At 43.3% G+C, this 22494-nt stretch overlaps 1 protein-coding gene across 3 annotated transcripts in view; it reads left to right on the top strand.

Moving 5' to 3' along the window:
- NELFCD (negative elongation factor complex member C/D) overlaps window positions 1–22494 on the top strand; it is a 1198759-nt gene that overhangs the window by 825195 nt on the left and 351070 nt on the right. For all 3 annotated transcript variants that reach the window (XM_044089975.1, XM_044089974.1, XM_044089973.1), the window contains one exon: window positions 11718–11832. In XM_044089975.1, coding sequence (XP_043945910.1) covers window positions 11718–11832 — 115 coding nt within the window. The remainder of the gene's footprint in view (window positions 1–11717; window positions 11833–22494) is intronic.

Below are 22494 nucleotides of genomic sequence, written 5' to 3' on the forward strand. Positions count from 1 at the left end.
CTCAGAACAATTACTGCAAAAACAAACAAGCCCAAAGACAGCAAATCTGTACTGGAACAATACTAAAGCTAGTAACCTACACTCATTTAGACAGTAAACGCTACAGAAATGTTTATCACAGTAGTGAGCCACAAAATAAAAGTTTTTAAACAGATAAAGGAGCATGGCAGACAGATAAAGGAGCAAGTGTGACAGTAAAAAACGTATTTCTTAGGCCCTGTAAGGCAGACAATTTTAGTTTAACCATGCAGATTAGTTAATAGCAATAAAATACAGTAAAAAGTACGCAGCAGGTAGTAAAAAGTGCTATATATAAATTGCTAAAAGAAATAAGCAGTATAAATAAGCCAAAAAAACAGGATACTTATTGTTATACATCTCCGATCAGAGTTGTAGTCAATGCCCCTCCTCCACTCGGCTCAGTGTGTATAGAATGATCACTACTGCAGTAGCCTCTCCCTTCCTCCATCCCACTTGCTTTTTGCTGTGTTTTTTTATGCCAAGGCATGGTTATTTTTTGTTGTTCCTGGCATTGTCATTTCAGGGCTCACCCCCCCCCCCCATTTGTTGGTAGGAAAGCTCTGAAGGGCTTAGTGCACAGACTTTTTTTTTTTTTTTTTTTTTCAGTCTGCTTAACTTGAGCTGCCTGACAGTTTGAGTGCATGGAAGGTGCTCTGAAGCTTTGTAAGCTGGCCCACTTTTGTATCCTCAGACGGATATAACCCCCTGTAGCTAAGGCTTCTGCAGCAGTGATCTACTGTTATGGTACGTTTACGTAACGCAACTGTATTTTTTCCCTTCTGGGAATGGCCAGTGGCAATTGCCACAAGCTTCCTCACAGAATGGATCAATTCACATAAGATCCAGGGGTGTTTGACACAACCCTAACCCAGTTAAGTTCAACTGCTTGACTACCTGTATGAAAGGGTCTTAATTTCCTTTAGGCCCCTGTTTACTGAGTGCATTAAGCAGGTACTAATGAAGGCAAGAAAGACAGCTACTAGAAAATACTGTATTAACAAATGGAAAAAGGTTTTCTAGTTGGTGCCAACTACAACATAACCAGGACCATTTAGGGCTAGTTGATCTCTGGTTTTACAGTATTTGTGTGTTACTCTCCTACTGCCTTTCATACTCCTCCATCAAGGTTGATTTTATTGGCCATTTTATCATGTCTGTCCAGTCTTCCTCTTTCAAGTCTTTCTTGTGTCAGAAGGCTTTTGAAAGGGTTTTTACTTAAGAAGCCGTCAAGGAAACCATTGTCCCATTCTTAGGATCTTAATTTTGTGTCAGAGAAGTGAACACTTCCTCATTTTGACACACCTAATCTGGCCAACTTTGTTTTAGTCATAGAAAACAGTCTTAAGAATTGCTCTGACCTTTGCAAGAAGCGTACCCGACTTTCATGGTCTTATGGTTAGTCGTCCCTGTCTCATTTTTTGCAAAGACAGGGTTTTTTTTAGAATATGTTATGCATAAAGTGGTATCTTAGTTTAAGCCAAACTACCCATTCCCCATTTTCTTTTCTGATCTTAAAACGAGTGGAAAAGGATACTCCATATCTTGAATGTCCAGTGGCAGAACTAAATATTTCAGATCTGTTCTTTTCTTGTGAAGGTAAGAAGGGACAACCTTTGCCAATGAAGACTATTTCCTAATGGTTGTCTGATGCTATTACCTTTTGTTGTACTTGCCACAACAAATTTTTTCCAGGCAGGGTCAAGACCCACTTCACCAGGGCTTTGGCTTCATCTATGGCTTTTTGGTCCACTGTACATAAAAACACTGTAAGCTTGAATCCTTTGGGTATAGATCAGGTTTGTAAGAGCCATTTTCCAGGGGCTCCTGGACTCTAATACTTCCACCTCCCAGTGTAGTAAGCTAGAATAATCTACCAGTATAGCTAAGCTATTGCAGTAGTGATCATTATGATGAACATAGTATAGTTGTGGAAGTAAACTTGCAATAAAAGTACAAGTTCGAATGATCACTGCTGCAGTAGTTGCTCCCTTCCACCCTCCATCCCCGTTTGTGTGCTTTTTATTTTGCAAATGTATGTGTATCTCAGTTGGCATGAAAGTCCTTTTCAGCTTGGTGCTCAAACTTGTTTTAGTCAGTTGTCTAATGGTTTGAGTATGTGTCCTGAAATTTTGGAAGCTGGTCAACTGTTGTATACTTTGTGGGATATAATCCATATTGCTAAGGCTATTGCAGCAGTGATCATTCGAACATCTGTTGTTATGGTAAGTTTACTTGCACATCTGTACTTTCTCCCTTCCTTTCAGTGTGGCTAAGGACAATTACTACAGGCTTTTGTACAGTCTGGATTTGCTCATAGAACACCAGGTTTGTTTGATCCACCTCATTCAGTAAACTCTTCAGTTAACTGTGTGAATGGTTGACTTTTGATAGCTTTTAGGCACCTCTTCTTCTGAGGATTTGCAGCAGGTACTGAAGGTAGTTAAAAAAATAACTGTTACTAGAAAATCATATTTGTGTAAGTGCAAAGGATTTTCTACTTGATGCCAGTCCAAGATCCAGGAACCCTCTTCAGGCCTGTCTGCCTCTGTTTTTAGATTATTTCTTTCAATTACAGACTGCTGGCTTTTCTTATTCCTCCCTTAAGGTTCATTCGTCAGCCATGTCTGCTTGTCTGCCCTTAGATTCCCCCCGTTAAACTTTTCCCACATTTGGCATTTTTTGAAAGGGCTGTTGCATATCTGGCCACCTGGAAAGCAGGACGCTCTTCTTTGAGATCTTAACTTTGTGCTTACTCTTTTTTCATTTGAACCTGCTCATCAGGCTGATTTGAGGGTCTTAATGTGGAAGACTTTTGCTCATTGCTCTGACTAGTGCTAGAAGAGTATCTAAGTGTCTAATTGTAGTGATTCATCCCTACCTCATTTTTCACAAGGACAGTTTTTTTTTTTGAGAACTAACCCTTTAATCCCTAAAATTATCTCAAAGTTTAGTTTGAACTAGACTGTTAATCTCCCTGTCTTCTTTCCTAAATTCAAGAGCAGGAGAGAAGATTCTTCACATGCAGCTCAAATACTACCTTGGCAAAACTCAAGCCTTAAGAAAAGCTGACCAGCTGTTTGTCTCATGTGAAGATAAGAGAAATAGATAGTTTTGACACTGGTTTGTCCTTTTCCAGATGATGGTCTCAAGCTATTTTTTATATGTATGCATACTCAGAGTTGTGTGCCACTACCATGCATGGATAGTGCCCATTCCACTAGGGCTTGGACTGGGTGGCTTTCTGGAAAGGTGTGACCACTATTGTGGAAGGAGTGGGTAGCCTCTGCTGATGTTCTTCGTGTTTCACTGCTGCAGTCATTACAATTGGGTTATCCTGCTGGCAGGCTACCCTCAGTCGGCCTGAATTCCAAAGTCTAGGTCCGGCATCGGTTGCTGTCGCCTCTTCCCTGACGTCAGTGCGCCAGGAGTATAAAAGATGCAGCCGATGCCATTTTCTTCAGTCTTTCTTGCTGTGCGTTGCCCGAAGCAAAAGCAGTTTGCAAGTGCCGGTCGGCCGACTCCTGAGATTTTCGTGTTCGAATTTGAGATCCAAAGTCTTCACTAAAAAGCTAAGTACCCCGTTGGGGAAACTTTTTTCTTGCTCCAGACCGACGTCAGAAAAAGTTAATAATTGTATTTCTTGTGGGAAGCAAATGCCTCATAAGGACATTCATCCTTACTGTATTCATTGCCTAGGCCCTGACCACGACGTTGCTAGTTGTCGGTTTTGTGCTAGATTTAACCAACACATTAAGCGTCGGTACGATTTTGCATTTCACTATTTTGGCAGAAGATTTAACTATGCAATGTCGTCAGACAGCCATCCAACTACCGGAATTCACAAGAAATGCAAAGAAAAAGAAAAGGACAGGCATCCGAGGTCCAAAACTGACGACGAGGCTTCTTCTAAGCCAGTCGCTGGTTCGCCGGTTCTCAATGAGGTGCTTTCGCAGCCCCTGACGCCCGCTACTTTAAAGCCGCAGGCCGCTTCCGACTCTCACATGGAGTTGACTAGGCCACTGGAAACTCAAGGTATTGGAACCTCGGAAACTATTCCCTCAGGTGGGTCCGGAGCTGCTGAGCAGGCATCTGCTTCTGAGGGTGTTTTCAGGCTTACACAGTTATATGTTAAAACGACTTCAGCTTCAAAGGCAAAGACTAAAGCATCTCTAAAGACAAAGAAACAAGTTCACCAGTCACAAGGGCAGGCCTCCATGCCCAAAAAACAGATGCTCAAAATGGCTGAAGACTTAATTACCTTGATCAGGGGTTCCCATCCCCCTCCTGATGAGAGGCCTAGGCAAGAGACAGACTATGAATCTTCAGATCTGGTTTCTATTTCTTCTGATTCCTCTTCTGATCAGGAATATTCTCTTCCCCCCATGAGGATTCTGATGCTGAAGAATCAATCCCTTCAGCTTCTCCTCCTGAGGACTACTCTTTTGGGGAAACCTTGTATACCATGAGGGAGCACTTCCACTGGGAGAGCCAAGATTTTTCAGAATCTAAGAAAAGGCTCAGAGACTTCCTTTTACTGCCTCAACACAGGCCTCTAGCTATTCCACCTGTGTTGGACATTGTAGATTGTGTTCCATGAGTCTAGTCTGACCCCTGACTCTTTACCTCCAGCTCCTGTTAAGCCGGCCAGATACTACAGGGTCCCTGACTCTCATAAATTCCTTTTCAAAAACCCTACTGCAGACCCAGAAACTATTTCTCAGGGTCCAAAAGGGGTCAGGGCTTCTACTGTAAAAAATCCTACCCCCTCTGACAGGGATTCTAGGGTTCTGGATAGATGGGGAAAAAAGATTTACACATCTGCTACTCTGGCTATAAGGGCCTTAAATTGCCAGTTTCATATGCTCAAATATCAGCAATATATCATGACACTGCTTAAACAGAAAATGTCAAATTCTGAATGTGCAGAAAACAAAGAAATGCAGGATTTATTGCATGCAGCTGAACAAGTTGGAAAGCATATTTTGCAATGTGGGTTTGATTCTCTGGAGGCCTCCTGCAGGGCCGCTGTTACGGGGTTCTGTCATTAGGAGGCATGCTTGGTTAAAGGAACAGAATCTGCCTGACCATTTTAAAGCAAAATTATTAGATGCTTCTTTACAACATGATACCTTGTTTGGTGTTAAGGCAGAAGAGGTGTTAAAGAAAATGGAGGACAAAGCTAAATCTATGCAAACGGTCAAGGATTTCTTACAGGTACAGCCACCTAGATTTAGCAGACACTGGCCTACAAAGAATTGGTCCTTTCCAGTCTCAGACAGACCTCGAAGGGGCACATCCAGATGCCCTACAGGCAGATCACAGCCGCAAGGATCCTACAGGTCTAAGCAGTGGCGTGTTTCTACCTCCAAAGGTGGAGAGGACAAATTACAATCATACAGGAAACAGTCCCAATGACTTCCCCCTGCCTGCGCCAAGCACTTATCTTCTGGCAGCACCCATAGGGGGAAAACTAGCACTTTTTCTCAAAATTGGCACATTATATAACCCAGGACAAATGGGTTCTAGACATAGTGTCACAAGGTACAAGTTTCATTTCCATACCCTGCCAAGGGCAAACGGTTGGCCAGACCTGCCAAAAAATCAATGGGCAGAGTTTCAAAAACAAGTCACAGCTCTCATGGACATGAGGGCTATTCAACAAGTACCACAGCAATAGCAGGGACAAGGATTTTACTCAAGACTGTTCTTGGTACCCAGAAAGGACAAAGCATGAAGACCAATACTGGACCTATCTATTCTAAACACTTTCCCGAATATACCAAAATTCAAGATGTTGACCTTACAGCAGCTTCTGCCCATGCTGGGCAGCAAGGCTTGGCTCATGACTTTAGACCTAAAAGAGGCATACCTGCATGTCCCAATCAGACAATCATGCAGAAGATGCCTCATATTCAAGGCTGGCTCAAAACATTACCAATTCTCTGCACTGCCCTTTGGCTTGTCTACTGTGCCCACGGTCTTCACAAAGTGCCTGGCACCAGTAATTGCTTACTGCAGACAAAGAGGAATACAAATATGTTCTTACTTGGACAACTGCTCGTACAAGCAGAGAACAAGGACATTCTACTACAGCATCTGACTTTTGTGATAAGGCTTTTAACATGCCTAGGGTACACAGTCAACAAAAAGAAATAAAAACTAGTACCCTCTCAAGAGATAATATTCCTGGGTGCAAGCTTAAATACAGCTGCCCAGATGGCTTATCTCACTCCAGACAAACAAAGGCAACTGACTACCTATTTCAAGGAAATGGCAACAAAGGCCCAGTTATCTGCAAGAAACATTCTGCAGGCTTTGGGCTTCATGGCATCCTGCATCTTACTAATTCCATATGCAAAACTGCATACGAGGAAAATTCAATGGTACCTAAAAAGTGTCTGGACACAACATTGCCACAGCCTGTAAACAATGATTACTCTAATTCCCTGTCTGCAACAGGAATTTCGATGGTGGGCAAAGGCTTGTCACCAAAACAAGGGACAGCCATTCTCACTACCCCCAGCCAGGCAGAGCCTAACGACGGATGCATCAGATTATGCCTGGGGGGGCACACATGGCAGGAAGAAGCATTCAGGGCACCTGGTCCACAAACCAAAAGCATCTTCATATCAATCAAAAAGAGATGCTAGCTGTTCAAAATGCCCTGACAGCCTTCAAGGACCTACTTCATCCGGGACAACTACTGATAAAGACAGACAACACCACGGTCATGTGGTACATAAACAAGCAAGGGGGCACTCATTCTTGCCCCCTGTGCAGACTAGCCATGGCTTTATGGGACACAGCATTGACTTACCAAGTTCATCTGCAGGTACAATTCCTGCCAGGAAAGGAAAATACTCTGGCAGATGAACTAAGCAGAAACCTCATAGATCCCCATGAGTGGCACCTGGATCCACAAGTCTTCAGCATGATAATGAAATGGCGATGCCCGATTATAGATTTATTTGCCTCTCCTCAAAACAATCGCCTCTCCTCAAAACAATCAACTAAAAAGATTCTGCACAAGGACTTATCACAGACAAGCTTGGAAAATGGATGCCTTATCTTTCAACTAGACAAACCTATCAGTATATGCCTTTCCTCCACTTCCGCTCCTCCCCAAGGTACTCCTAAAGGTCAGGCAGGAGAAACCAAAAATGATTCTGATTGCCCCAGACTGGCCATGCCAGTACTGGTATCCAATCTTAAGGAACTTGTCCCAATGCCCAGCCTAAACCTTACCTCAAATACCTCATCTACTGTCCCAGCAAAACAATGAGATTCTGCACAGCCAACTCAGGACCCTAAACCTGGCAGAATGGCGGATAATGTAGCCGTACAAACCACACCTCTCAGTAAAGCTGTGATGGATGTCATTTTAGAAGGCAGAAGGCCTAGTACTAGAAAATCCTATGCTGGGAAATGGAAGAGATTTTGCGCTTGGAACCAAGCTGAAGGAACTAATACAGCTGTCCCAAATATTCCTCAGATTTTGCAATATTTAACTGAGATGCTGGACAAAGGCCTATCTTTTTCATCAATTAAAATCCACGCCTCTGCCATTTCGGCTCATTACAATACAGAGCCATCACTCTTTTCTCGTCCTTTATTAAGATGGTACCTCAGAGGAGCCAAAAACCTAAGGCCTCCAAGGAGAACGCCAATACCTGCATGGGACCTCAATTATGTCTTGGAAAAACTAACCATACCGCCTTTTGAGCTAGCTGCTACTGCAGACATAAAGTTCTTATCTTGGAAACCAGCTCTGCTCCTAGCAATAACTTCTGCAAGACTAGTTTCAGAGCTACAGGCTCTCATGGCTGTGGAACCCTTTATCATTTTCTATCCAGACAGGGTCTCTCTGAGAACAAACCCTACATTTATGCCTAAAGTGGTATCCAGTGTAGCCCTTAACCAAAAATTCATTTGCCGACCTTTTATACAAATCCACAGATAAAGGGGGAGAAAACTCTGCATTCTTTGGAAGTACACAGACAACTTAGATTCTGAAAACTTTAGTTTTGTCCAAGTAGAAAGACAGAGCAATTACTAGTGGCATATGCCACAGCATCACAAGGAAAGGCTATCTCCAAGCAGACTATTTCAAAGTGGATAGGTCACTGCATTCATTTCTGCTACTCACAGCATGGCAAACCAGCGCCTAAGGGCATTTGGCCACATTCAACCAGAGCTGCAGCCACTTCTGCAGCCTTTCTCAGAGGAGTACCAACCAAGGACATTTTGGAGGCTGCTACTTGGAGTTCAGTGCATACCTTTACAAAACATTACAATCTGCCTCTTTACTCTAAATCCAGGGCAGGCTTTGCCACTGCAGTTCTGCACGGCCTCATAGCCGCTCCTAATGCTGTTTAGCTCCAGCCCCCCAACCATAGCTTTGGGACTCAACCCAAATGTAATGACCAACAGTGAAACACAAAGAACATAGTACAGTTGTGTGCACTTACCATAAATGTAGATGTTCGAGTGTATTCACTGTTGCAGTCCAGGTTACCCGCCCGCCATCCTCCTTATTTTTGCTGGAACTTATCTTTACTTCTCTAATCTATACCACCTAGGTGGTGTATTTGCTTATAGTTGACGGTAAAGCTTATTTTGGTGCATGTATGTTTTATTTACATAATTTTAGCCTACCTTTTTGGAGGCACCTGACATCTGGGGCAAGAAAAACTAAATAAAATGGCATCGGCTGCATCTTTTATACCCCTGATGACCTGACGTCAGGGAAGAGGCGACAGCAACCATCGCAGGACCCAAGACTTTGGAATTCAGGCCGACTGAGGGCAGCCTGCCAGCAGGATAACCCAAATGTAATGACTGCAACAGTGAATACACTCCAACATCTACATTTATGGTAAGTGTACACAACTGTACTTTCTCCCTTTGGTATATTTTGTTCCAAACACCTGCAGCAGTTGGAGAGACCACATAGGGTCTTCAAGCTCTGTGTTATGCGGACAAACTGAAATCATTGTCACTTTACTGTGTCGTACAGACTGCTCAGAAGTTACCTGTGCCTTGAGTATACAGCAATGTCTGACCCAGCTTTAATGGAAATACTGCACATCCGCAAGTCGTGGCGTACCAGTCACTCGCTCAAAGGACTTTAACCTGGTATGTGGCATCAACAGAACTTGCTAGAGAGACAGATTTGTCTCACAGAGATTTCCCCACCTTTGGAACAGGCTTTCCTATTCATGTAAAACAAAGTCCCTTGTTGGCCCTATTTAAGCATAATTTGGATGATTGGATGGGTAACCTGAAATTCATGTGGGGATTCCACCTGTGTCCCTCTTGTACAGGGCAACAGGTGCTGATTTAAGTGTCTGCTTGAACCAGACACCCTTGGGAAAATGGGTTGAACTTGGCTAGGCTTGTAAGGGCCCTGAGGCTGTTAGCCTAGTAACCTCCTATGATCGTATTAGACCAGAAGTATTCTAGAGGCAGCAACTTGTTCTCCTGTACATAATTTTACAAAGCACTACAAACTAGATTCCTTTTCCATATCCAGAACAAGCTTTGCTTTGACGATTCCCCAGGGGCTTCTGGATTCTTTACTTTCTTCCTCCCCCTTCTTAATTTTCTAAGTTGCGTAATCTACCTAAATAACTTAAGCTACTGCAGCTGTGATCTAATGCTGAACATACAGTTGTTGAAGCAGTCTTATCATAACAGTAGATGCTGTAATAGGAGATTTTACCATAGCAGTGATGTAATAGGTGCCTTTTGCAGTAGCTGCCCTTTCTTCTAACTGGTTAAGAATTATATGTAGTGACCGCATTTAAGTATGCCTTTTGAAAAAAATATAAACTGTGTCACAGTACTTTTCTTACTAAAGTAGTAAGTAAAGTACTATTACAGAATATTTTTTTCTATGTATATTTGGGTCTACTACCGAAGATCGAAATTACACTATTTCAAAATCCGGTAGTAGATGCCCACTAACGCGAAAGTGCACTTCACCGAAAGTGCACTTTTGCGAACACCACTAGAACAAACGGGCAATGTCCTCCACTGTGGTGCGGTAGTTATGGACCTTAAGGTTAGGGCTTGGGTTAAGGGTAGGGGATAGCTGTCCACTATCCGTAACCCAAGCCCTAACCCTAAGGTCCGTGACTACCGCACCACAGTTGAGGACATAGGTCCGTGACTACTGCACCATGGAGGACATACAGTTTTCTCCACTGTGGTGCGGTAGACATGGACCTTAGGGTTGGGGCTTGGGTTAAGGATAGTGGATAGCCCTACTAGCTATCCACTATCCTTAACCCAAGCCCTAACCCTAAGGCCCATAACCATTTGCTCAAGTGGTGTTTGCGAAAGTGCACTTTCGGTGTAGTGCACATTCGTGTTAGTGGGCATCTACTACCGGATTTCAAAATAGTGTAATTTTGATCTCCAGTAGTAGACCCATATATTTAGCCCCCATACTTGCAGACAGTTAAGCCTCCTTTGATCGAACTATTGCTCATTCGTTCCCTCATACTGGATAGCTTTAGCATAGGGGCAAGTGCTGTCTGGAGGGGCTGTCATTCAGGCAGTCATGAAGAGGATTTGTGGACTTGCTGGCATTCCAGCTACAGGTACATAATCTTTAGGCCCTAGCCACATTGCTTGGATGGGGAACAAGTGACACACATCATAGGAACCACTATGCTCTTCCCTTGAGTGTGCATTCCTTTGCATCCAAGATGAAGGCTACTACATTTGCAATTTGGTAGCTGACCTTCTACCTCACAACCATCCCTTGCTGCCTGCCCTCCTGTTAGGGCTGGACAGCCATGGTGCCCCCCTCCCCCCCAAAAAAGATGGACATACCTATCTTTCCCATACCCTCTGCAAAAGAATGACAAACTCTGCGACATCAGAGGATTAAAACATGTTTTGTGTTTTGGTCAAGATAATAACTGTAGCCTGTTCTGCTCATGCTACTGACTTTATTGTGTTTTATAAAAATCTGTTCAAGTTGTTTTGTGGTCGTATTTGTCATAATTGTTGACAGTATGATTATCACCGTTTCAAATAGGTTTGCTGCTGACTTTTTGTTTTGTATATCTTTGTTGTTTTGATGGCTGACTGGCCAGCACTGTGAACATCATGTGTCTTGTATGCACAACCTGTCCATTTTGGTATTGAGGGAATTACTTCACAAAGTTATATGATAGAGGATTACAACATACTGTAATAGAATGTCTTCCAGTAGTATCTCATTCATTGATCCATAGCTGTGCCTCCATCTTTCTTCTTGTAAGATTGTGTATTCAGTTTGTGTGAGCTGTTTTCAGAGCAGTTTCTAAACTTCTCTTCCTTTGTTGCATGTTATTGCTTCATCTGCTACCGATTTCACTGACTCACTGGGCTTTATAGTGAGTTTTTGCAGTGTTAGAGCCATGAACATTTGTGGGCATATGCTGTTCTAGTTGAAAACTAAAGAGGTAGCATTAGCATATGATTTTTTTAAAATTTTACCATTAGTGTGATGTACAATGGCATAGGAAAATTATATTGTTATTGTGAGGACATTTTGACATGCTGTGTTGAACACCCATGCAGGTAAAAAGGTAGCAGTTTTTATACTACATTATTTTGGTTATATAGGCTACTTTTTGAATATGTAGTATTTGCTTTTTTGTTGGGAGTTAGAGCTGATTTGTTGAAATCTTTCCCTGCTCTAGGTTTCCCGTGGTGGCAATGGGGGTGTTGAAATGGGTGGACTGGACTGTATCTGAACCTCGTTATTTCCAGCTGCAAACTGATCACACACCCGTGCACCTTGCTTTGTTAGATGAGGTAAGTACATTTTCAAACATGGTATGCAACACAATAATTTCCTCAGTAAGCTGTGTTTGAAGCTTCGTGAGTTTTGTTCTGATTATTGTTCTTTGTTGTAGCTGCTTGTGGCATGGGTGGTGTTCTTCCTTATCACAGTTGCAATATTCCTTACTGAAGGAATATTCTACCAAGGATAGCAGTATGTCTGGCCAGCGTACCAGTGCCTTAGTCTCTTCCAGGTGCTGTACATCAGAAATATGTCCTGTATTCTGGACATAAGGTACATAAGTGATGTACAATCACTTAATCCCCAGAATGTCTTTGCCGCCAGCCCAAAGGCTACCTTTTTAAGTTTGGTCTTTATAGTAGCTGCTTGCTAGATCCATTTTGGAAGCTGCTACTTGATCTTCTCTACATACATACTTTTACTAAACACTATGAGTTAGATGAAGTGCATACGGCCAGAGCTGGGTTTGCCAGGGCTTTTCAGTTGCTCTGTAGTAGCTTTTGTACTCCCTTTAGTAAGGAATACTAAAGCAGTGATAAAGAAGGGCATAGTGCAGTTATGTAAGAACTTAACCATAACAGTAGGTTGTCATACTTTTCACTGTTGCAGTATTTCGTTCCTCCCTTCTTCCCCATTCTTGGTTTCTGTTTTATTACCCTCTGGCCAAGAGGTCTTTGTTTCTCCCATTTTTGGATGCACATGTACTTTTCTGTACTTCTTGGGTTGTTGTGGTTCTCCTGGGACAGCTTGTTCTGAGGATTATGTGCTCGTATGTCACTTATATTATGGACATAGGCCATACATCTGACATACGGCACCTGGAAGGGTCTAAGTCTTTGGTATGTTGGCCGGACTTGCATCTGTCCTCAGTAGGATATCCCTTTAATAAGTAATACCACAACAGTGAAAAGTAGGACCTCTACTATCATGTTAACTTGCAGGATAGAACAGTTGTGTAAGAAAATTTTTTGGAACTTAATTTGCACTGTGCTGTATTTATACATTTGCTTATTATTTATACAGTTACTGTATTGTTTCTGTCCTTTGTTGTCTCCACAGTGTTTTTTTTCTCTGGGTAGCTCAGACGCTAGTTTCAGGTAGGGGAGTTTTGAGCCAGCCCACATCCTAACTGTTGGTCATTGCCTGTTGTAATTCCAGTACAGATTGCATTTCTGTGAATTGCTGCAAAGCTGATAGATGATCTGGCGGTGAGCAGAGTTGGAACCTATTCCAAACTGATAAGTACACTTTTTGCAACTTAATTTGCACTGTGCTGTATTTATACATTTGCTTATTTATATTGGTGCTGTATTCCCACCCACACTCCCTATTGGTATCTTGCTCTTATACTTGGTGACTTTGCAGTTGCCCACCCCTTCTGTAAATTTCGTCTGGAACACTCCCCCCAGTCTAGTGTCATTAGCTCATTTTACCTGTTACAGAGAGAACATATGAGAAGGCCAACCCACTTAGTTTGTTAAGCTTGAATTATCTTCTTCTCCTCCTTTCTCCCTTTCCACTTTACTAAAAAAAAAACCACTGCTAGAATCTCCCTGTGTTCTGTGACTGAGTGTGCTTCTTAGTTAAGTATATTTTTGGCACTTTTTAACTGTGCAGAGTTGAATAAAACAATAATAGAATTCAGTTCAGAATACATTTTGAATAAATTGCATTTATTTAAACTGTATTTGCTTTAATACTGCTACACACTGAAGTGTGCTAGCTTGCACTTGAATTGTTTTAGTTGCTTTTCTGTAAAAAAAAAAAAAAAAATCTAAGCTTGTTTCCTACCTTTCCTGTAACTAGTGTAGTCCAGATACAGATTTGCTGTATCCAGGACTGTATGTAAGCTTCTGAGCTGCCCAAGCCTTTCTGTGTTGGAGGGAAGCCTGCTAGCTTATCAGTGAGAGTGGTAAGCACTAGGTAACATATCTACCACATAAGGAGTGGTTTCTGGCCCAGAAATTGTAGTTATTGGCCGTTTGGGCAATTTTCCTATCTCTCTCAACTTTCTGATTGTAAAAGCCCGCATTTGCACTTGTTTCTTTCTTGTAACTAGACATGTCCAGAGACAGATTCTTAGTTTTAGCACTTGAATTTGCTTATTCGTGCTCAGCAATTGTTCAGAACTTGTTCTAAGCACTAAATAAGCTACAAATTACTACAGCACTCAACCTTCTTCATTACCTAGAGGAAAACAGTTTTTGTACTTACTTTCCTCACTTGCTTGGAGAAAAATAGCTCTTTTACGCACTTGCCTCACTTACCTACAGGAAAATAGTTTTTTATTCAGGCATGTCCAAGGGTCAACTCTCAGTGTTCTCTCCTGTCTAGCTGATGAATCTGGGCATCTTGGGGCAATGTAGCAATTGCCTCATTTACACAGACAGCACTCTCCTCCTACCCACCCAACTCTACGACCTACGAGAGATTCACTTATCTAGCCAAACTTGGAGGTAAAGCTCTCTCCAAATAAGACTGAACTTGACAGTCAAGAGAAGGTAAACACTTGCACCACACCACACTCATCACATAGTCCCACTAAATCTACACCACCAAAATCCACACATAGAAACACAAAAACATTTGTGGAGGCTCTCAATAATAGTCTGCTCAAGCAACAGAGACCTCCAAAGCAGACATGCAAGTAACCCCAAAGACTCTGTGTGCCACTCCACCACAGCACATAAGGCAAAACAATGTACCCAACACACTAGTCATAGATGCCTCTATAGTCAGGCACACTGATGTCCCACTCACCAGGCTAAACAAGGAGAAGGTTACTGTCAGCTGCCTGTTAGGTGCCAGGATCTGCCACATAGCTCACACACTCAGGTCACGCCACAAGTACAAATATGATTCTGTCATTGTCCATGTTGGTGTGAATGACCTGAGATGTACCTCCCTGGACTACATGAAAAGAGACATGGAAGAGCTCTCCAATCTTGTAGCCCAGACAGGTATGACCCTAGCTAGCCCTGAGTAACATTCTGCCATTGCCCAGAATGGTACAGCAGTACAAGGATAAAATGATTGACTTCAGCAATTGGCTAAGCTTCTGGTGTCATTCTAAGGGGATCCAGTATCTATCTGCCTGGGATGACACGGTCGACAGACCGCGATGCTTTGCCAAAGATGGCCTGCACCTGTCACCCCTGCGATTCCGGATACTGGCTAAGGATTTTAGGGAAGGTTCAAATGACAAATTCACCACCGTAACAGGAACAGGCAAGCAAAAACTGAGGGTAATGCTACTCAATGCTAGAAGTCTAAATATTAAAATGCACTCATTCAAGGCACTCCTTAAAATAGAGAACATTGATATCTGTGCAGTGACTGAGAACCTGGTTCAAGGCTCTAGAGAGCACCCCTGCAATACCAGGCTATAACTCATACCACACTTTTCGGCCATGTAACCTGGACCGGAACACCAAAGGAGGAGGTGTGTCCATATTCATTAAGGATATCCACACCTCCAGGCTAGTTGCTCAGCATAATGCATCTGAGGTTATCCTAGTGCAACTAACTCTGGGCAAAACTGCAGTCCAAATTGTAGCTTGCTACAGATCCCCCACTATGCCCCAGGATTCCCACTCCTCTCTTCTTGATATACTGGAAAATATTAGGGTTCAACCAAACACCCTAATAATGGGTGATTTCAACTACCCCACCATTAACTGGGAAAACTACTGGTGTACCAACTCCTTAGCTCAACGCTTTCTAGAATTCATAAATTCCAATGCCTTGGATCAACTTATCCATACCCCCACCACGGGCAACAATATCCTAGACCTAGACATTACCAACATGAGTGACTGGTGTTCCACACCTGAAGTCAACTCCTCGTTGGTCTGATCCGACCATAAGATGATCACCCTAGATATCCACATCCCACCCCCCCACCCCCCCATAAAGGAAACCATGGTAAAAAATTTCTCCAAAGCAAACTTCTTGCTTCTTAAGACAGAAGTGGCGAACTTCATGGCACCCATGCAGATGGACAATACAGTTATGACTGCTGAATCCTACAGAAATACACTCTATAAGCGCTTACACGTGTGCATGGATCATGCTTTCCCAAACAGAAACAAGACACTATCCTCCAAAAAAAGGAAGCCAATCTCATGGTCCACTGCCGTAAACAAACTGTACAACAGAAGGAAGAAACTGTTGCAAAAGAGAGTAAAATCCCACGAGTGGAGGAGCTCCCTAGTCAGCCTCATTAAGAAGCTGAGATCCCTTATAAGATCCTTCAAAGCTAGCTACAAAAATAAAATTCCCACTGATTCTAGGGACAACCACAAAGCATTCTATAGTGCTGTCAAGAATCTCAATGGCAGCACCCAGATCTGCTCTGAGTTACAGCACAACAGCACGAAAATTACAGGACCAAATGATATTGCCAACATCCTGGCAAATAGGTTCAGTGCTAACTTTACCCCCCTCTCACCTCCTAAAGGGCCCATATCTATACAGGAAGAATGCAGAGTCCCAGTAATCACAACTACACAGGTAAAAGCTGCACTCTCTAAAGTCAAAAACACAGCATCCATGGGACTGGACAACATCCCAGGCTGTGTTTTACATGAACTTCAGAATGAACTGGCTCCCCACTTGAGCACCATGTTCAATCATAGCCTCACATCAGGCTTTGTGCCCACTGAATGGTGCACAGCAACAGTTATCCCACTCCACAAAAGGGGAGCCACCACTGGTCCCGGGAACTATCGATGTATTAGCCTGACAAGCCTGGTCTGCAAGGCCATGGAACTTATGTATCATCATGGAACTCGTAAACAAAGATATTGGTAACCTCCAAACTCTGGACCCCACCCACTCATTGGAACTGCAGTATTTCAAGTGCAAATGTGGAGAATTAATACCGATTTCCAAATTGTAGTTTAGTGATTTCCCTTACTCTAAGCTACAGCAATCTTTGAGTTTAAGTGGCATGGATGTGGTAGCTTTACGGCCTCCCATGTTGAGGTGTATGATAGCAACCAACACACACACACACTTTTTAAAGGTGTAACACTGGAACATTTGAATGCTTTTTTTAAATTTTTTTAGCTCTAGGTTTAATTTTCAATGTGTCAAAGACACTCACACTTCTGGTAGAGAGACATGTAAGGCACCAAGACCAACGTAGTCAAATGTAGTTTTGACAGCCTTGTCTATAAAACTGACTTGGACCATATTTTTTTTGGGGGGGTGACGACCCTCTGCACTTCTTTGTTCATGGGGCTGCTATCCTTGCATTCCTCTTTCTCCCTCACTTTACATGGGGCCAGGGTGTCATATCAGCTGTTGCCATGTATTTTGGTAAAGCAACTCTAATTCCTTCAACTGTCGTGATCTACTATTGCAGGACTTCTCTCAAATAGGCTTTCCATATTTTGGCTGGATGTCTTTGTTTCTGCTTGTCTTCTTCATTACTTTCCCTAATTTGCATTACCAAATCATCTTTTGCTTTCCCACATATGTGACTTCACAACAATCTGTTCTTTTGACGTTCTCTGGAGTTGTGGCTACTTTGGCTTCAGCCTGGATGTTGTTTCTTCAAATGTCCCACGGTGGGTATCCTATACTTTGTCTCAGGCACTTAATCACCTTAAGTTTCCTTAGCTCTTCTGCCTTCCTTGACCAGATTTCTGTGCTGTACAGAAGTATTTGGTTGCACTACAGATGTTTTTCACGTTTCACTGTTGCAGTCATCACATTTGGGTTATCTGCTTGCAGTAGCCCTCAGTCGGCCTGATTATCAAAGTCTTGGGTCCTGTGTCGGTTGCTGTCTCATCTTCCATGACGTCAGGTAGTCAGGGGTGTAAAGCATGCAGCCGACGCCATTACATCAGTCTTTCTTGCCATGCAGTGCCCGAAGCAGAAGCAGTTCGCAAGTGCTGGTCGGCCAACTCCTGAAATTTTCGTTTTCGAGTTTCAGATCCGAAGTCTTCAACTAAGCTAAGTACCCCATTGGGGAATCTTTTTTTTTTGCTCTAAACCGATGTCAGCAAAAGTTAACAATTGTATTTCTTGTGGAAAGCAAATACCTCGTAAAGATTTTCATTTGTACTGCATTCCTTGCTTAGGCCCAGACCACAACATACCTTGCTGTCAGTTTTGTGCCTTATTCAAACCTCGAACTATTCGTCGTCTGTTTATTTACACTTCTAAATATTTTGGTACTCTGTTCAATTATCCAGAAATGGCTTCGGTAAGCCACCCGACTACCGACATTCTGAAAAAACGCAAAGATAAAGACAGGTCGCATAGGTCCAAAGCTGCCGACAGTGCTTCTCCTAAGCTAGTCACCAGTACTCAGGCGCTTTCGCAGCCCCTGATACCCGCTACTTCAGATTCGCAGGCCTCTACTGAGACCCATTCGGAGTCCGGTATGCTGTGAGATGCTTCAGCTGTGGAACCTGCAGATGTCTCTACCTTGGATGGGTCCGGAGCTGCTGTGCAGACACCAGCTTCTGAGGGTGTATTCAGGCCTACTGACTTGCATATTAAACCGACACCATCTTCTTCTTCAAGGCCTAAAACTCGATCCATGCTTAGAAAACTGATGCCCAGACCACATGGTCAGGCCCCTATGTCTAAAAAACAAATGATAATGGCTGAAGACCTTATTACTCTAATCAGGGGAAGCCACCCTTCCCCCCTCTAAGAGTCCTAGAACTGAGTTTTCCTTTTGATTCTTCTGATCAGGACTCTGAAATTTCTGTTTCCTCTGGTGACCAGGATTTACCCTTATCTACCAATGAGGATTCTGATGCAGAGGGTTCCATTCCCTCTGCTTCCCCTCCAGAGGATTTCTCTTTTGGTGAAACCTTGCATACCCTTAGGGAGCATTTTCACTGGGAAAGCCAGGATTACTCTGACTCCAAAAAGAGGCTTGGGTATTTTTTACTCATGCTGCAACACAGGCCTTTAGCCACCCCCCCTGTACTGGACATTGTTGATGATGCCTTCTCAGATTCTAGCCTGGCCCCGGACTCTCTACCTCGTGCTCCCAGAAAACCTGATAGGTATTACAGGGTCCCTGACTCTCACAAGTTCCTCTTTAAAAATCCTACTGCGGATCCTGAGACCATTTCACAGGGACCTGAGGACATTAAGGCTACTACTGCCAAAAAATCCTACCCCCTCTGATAAGATTCCAGGGAGCTGGATAGATGGGGTAAGGAGGAATACACTTCTGCAACCTTGGCCATTAGGGCCTTAAACTGCCAGTTTCATATGTTAAAGTATCAGCAGCATATTATTGGATTGCTTAAACAGAAAATTATGTTGATTCTGGACTGTGCTGAAAATAGATTTACAGGATTTAATGCATTCTGCTGAACAAGTTGGAAAATATATGTTGCAGTGTGGTTTTGATACATTAGAGGCATCTTGCAGGGCTGCTGTCACTGGGTCTGTACTTAGAAGGCATGCTTGGCTTAAGGAGCAAGCTTTGCCAGATCATGTTAAAGCTAAATTGCTGGATGCTCCCTTAAACCAAGACTGCCTGTTTGGCAACAAAGCAGAAGTAGTACTTAAAAAGATGGAGGAAAAAGCTAAATCTATGCAAACTGTTAAAGATTTCTTGCAAGTACAACCTCCCTGATTTAGTAGGCATTGGCTCTCTAAGAATTGGTCCTTTACTGCCTCTTCCAGGCCTTCAGTCCTAACCCAGAACCAGCAGAACACCCAGGCTTCAGTCCCAAGGTACTTACAGGGCTAAGCAGTTGGGGGCCTCCCACTTCCAAAGCAGGGAGTAGTAAGACCCCCCCCATGGTAAACTCTCTGAATGATTTAACTTTGAAACTTCCAAGCCCTGCACAACTGACTGTTCCTTTATGGGGAAAGATTGCCCTGCAGGCAAAAAAAGTTGGAAACTCATTACCCAGGACAAATGGGTTTTAAATATAGTTTCCCAAGGATACAGATTCCACTTCCACGCCTTACCAACCCCAAACGGTTTGCCAGATTTACCCCCAAATCAGTGGGCAGAGGCTTGAAAGCAAGTTCTCTCTCTCTTAAGCATCAGGGCTATTCAACCTGTCCCAGAAGAAGAAATGGGGCAAGGTTTCCACTCAAGACTTTTCCTGGTACCCAGGAAAGACTATTTCTGGCATCCTATCCTGGACCTGTCTATCCTAAACACGTTTTTGGTGATCCCAAAATTCAAGATGGTAACTTCATCAGCTGCTTCCTAAGTTGGGCAAAGATGCATGGTTGGCAACACTGGATTTAAAGGAAGCCTACCTGCACATCCTAATAAGGGAATCTTGCAAAATATGCCTACGCTTCAAAGCAGTCTACATGCACTATAAGTTCTCTGCACTGCCCTTTGGCTTATCTACTGCAACCAGGGTATTCACAAAGTGCCTAGCTCCAGTCATTGCATTTTGCAGGCAAAGAAATATTCAAATATACCCATACCTGGATGATTGTCTAATTCAGGCAGAAAGCCAGGACATAGTATTAAATCATCTGGCGTTTGTAAAGAAATTGCTAACTTCTCTGGGGTGCACCATAAACGAAAAGAAATCACATCTTGTACCCTGCCAGCAAATTGTATTTCTGGGAGCAAGCTTGAATACAACTTCCCAGATGACCTACCTCACGCCAGAGAAACAAGTTCATTTGACAGCCTACCTCAAACTACTGGCCACAAAGACCTAGCTATCTGCAAGGAAAATACTGCAGGCCATGGGGTTCATGGCCTCCTGCATTCTGAGTGACTCAAGACTGCATATGAGGAAACTACAGTGGTATCTAAAATGTCTATGGTGTCAACATTTTCAGGATCTAGAATCAATGATTCCTTTCATTCCTTGTCTGCAGATAGAGTTCTTTTGGTGGGCAGAGGCCTGCCACCAAAACAAGGGACTGCCATTCACTCTACTCCCTGCAGCCCAAACCCTAACAACAGACATCAGACTATGCATGGGGGGCTTACTTGGCAGGGAAGTGCATTCAGGGCAAATGGAACCCAAGTCAGATGCACCTGCATATCAATCAAAAAGAAATGTTGGCTGTACAGAATGCTCTGACAGCCTTCAAGGACCACACTCTTGCAGGACAATTAATGGTAAAGACGGGCACCACCACTGTTATGTGGTACATAAACAAGCAGGGGGGAACCCATTCATGCTCTCTCTGCAGACTAGCCATGGATCTGTGGAACACAGCCTTGAGATACCAAGTTGCACCTACAGGCTCAATTCCTGCCAGGAAAGCTAAATACACTGGCAGACGAAATAAGCAGAAATTTCATGGACCCACACAAGTGGAAACTGGAACCAAAGCTATTCAACATGTTGAGAAACAAATGGGGGAGCCCAGAGATAGACCTGTTTGCCTCCCCCCCAGAACTACCAATTGGACAAATTCTGCACAAGTACTCCCCACAAACAAGCTTGGAAAGTGGATGCCCTGTCCTTCACCTGAAAAACCTATCAGTTTATGCCTTTCCCCCTCTGCCTCTCCTCTCCAAGGTACTACTGAAGATCAAACGGGGCAAACCAAGGACAATTCTGATTGTACCAGACTGGCCACGCCAACACTGGTGTACCCCTTCTTGTGCATTGTCACTGCTGGCACCATGGCACCTGCCTCAGACCCCTTTCCTGCTGTTCAAGCAGGAGGGCCAGATTCTGCACCCACAGCTTCAAACCCTAAACCTGTCAGCATGGCTAATTACCTGATTTCTCCATTACCATCCCCCAGTAAGCAAGTGATGGATGTCATTCTGGAGGCAAGTAGGCCTAGTACTAGAAAATCCTATAATGAAAAATGGAAAAGATTATGTTCTTGGAACCAAACTCAGGGGATGGGCACAGCAGCATCCAGTTTACCTCAGATTCTTCACTACTTAAACTGAGATGCTTCACAAGGGCCTTTCCTTTTCCTCCTCCAAAATTCATGCCTCAGCCTTTTCAGCTTATTATAATACAGAACCACCCCTCTTCTCTCATCCACTGCTGAAGCAGTTCCTTAGAGGGGCCAAAAACTTAAGACCACCCAGGAGAGCCCCTACTCCAGCCTGGGACCATAACTTTGTATTGGAAAAGCTCACTCTACCTCCATTTGAGCCAAATGCAACTGTAGAGTTGAAATTCCTTTCTTGGAAAACAGCTTACCTTTTAGCCATCACTTCAGCAAGAAGGGTGTCTGAATTACAGGCCCGCATGGCAGTGGAGCCTTTCTTCATCTTTCATGTGGACAGGGTGTCTCACAGGACCAATCCCTCCTTCATGCCCAAGGTGGTATCCAGTGTGGCCCTTAATCAGTCTATTCATTTGCCAACCTTCTTTTCTAATCCACAGAACAAAGGGGAATGATTACAGCACTCCTTGGATATGCACAGACAACTTAGATTTTACTTGGACAGGACTAAATCTCTCAGGAAATCTGAACAGCTGCTGGTTGCATTTGCTGCAGGGGCAGAGGGAAAGGCCATTTCAAAGCAAACCATTTCTAAGTGGATAAGCCATTGCATTCATTTTTGCTATAAGCACCATGGAAAACTCTACCTCTACAGCCTTTCTCAGAGGTGTCCCTACCAGGGACATCCTAGAAGCTGCTACCTGAAGCTCTGTACATACCTTCACCAAGCATTACCATTTGCCATTTTTTTTTCAAAGCTTTATTTTACTTTTGTTTCATTGTTTTGGTGCAAC

This window comes from Protopterus annectens, chromosome 12.part0 (assembly GCF_019279795.1).
Source record: "Protopterus annectens isolate FY-2018-M chromosome 12.part0, PAN1.0, whole genome shotgun sequence".
NCBI classification, from domain to species: Eukaryota; Metazoa; Chordata; order Ceratodontiformes; family Protopteridae; genus Protopterus; species Protopterus annectens.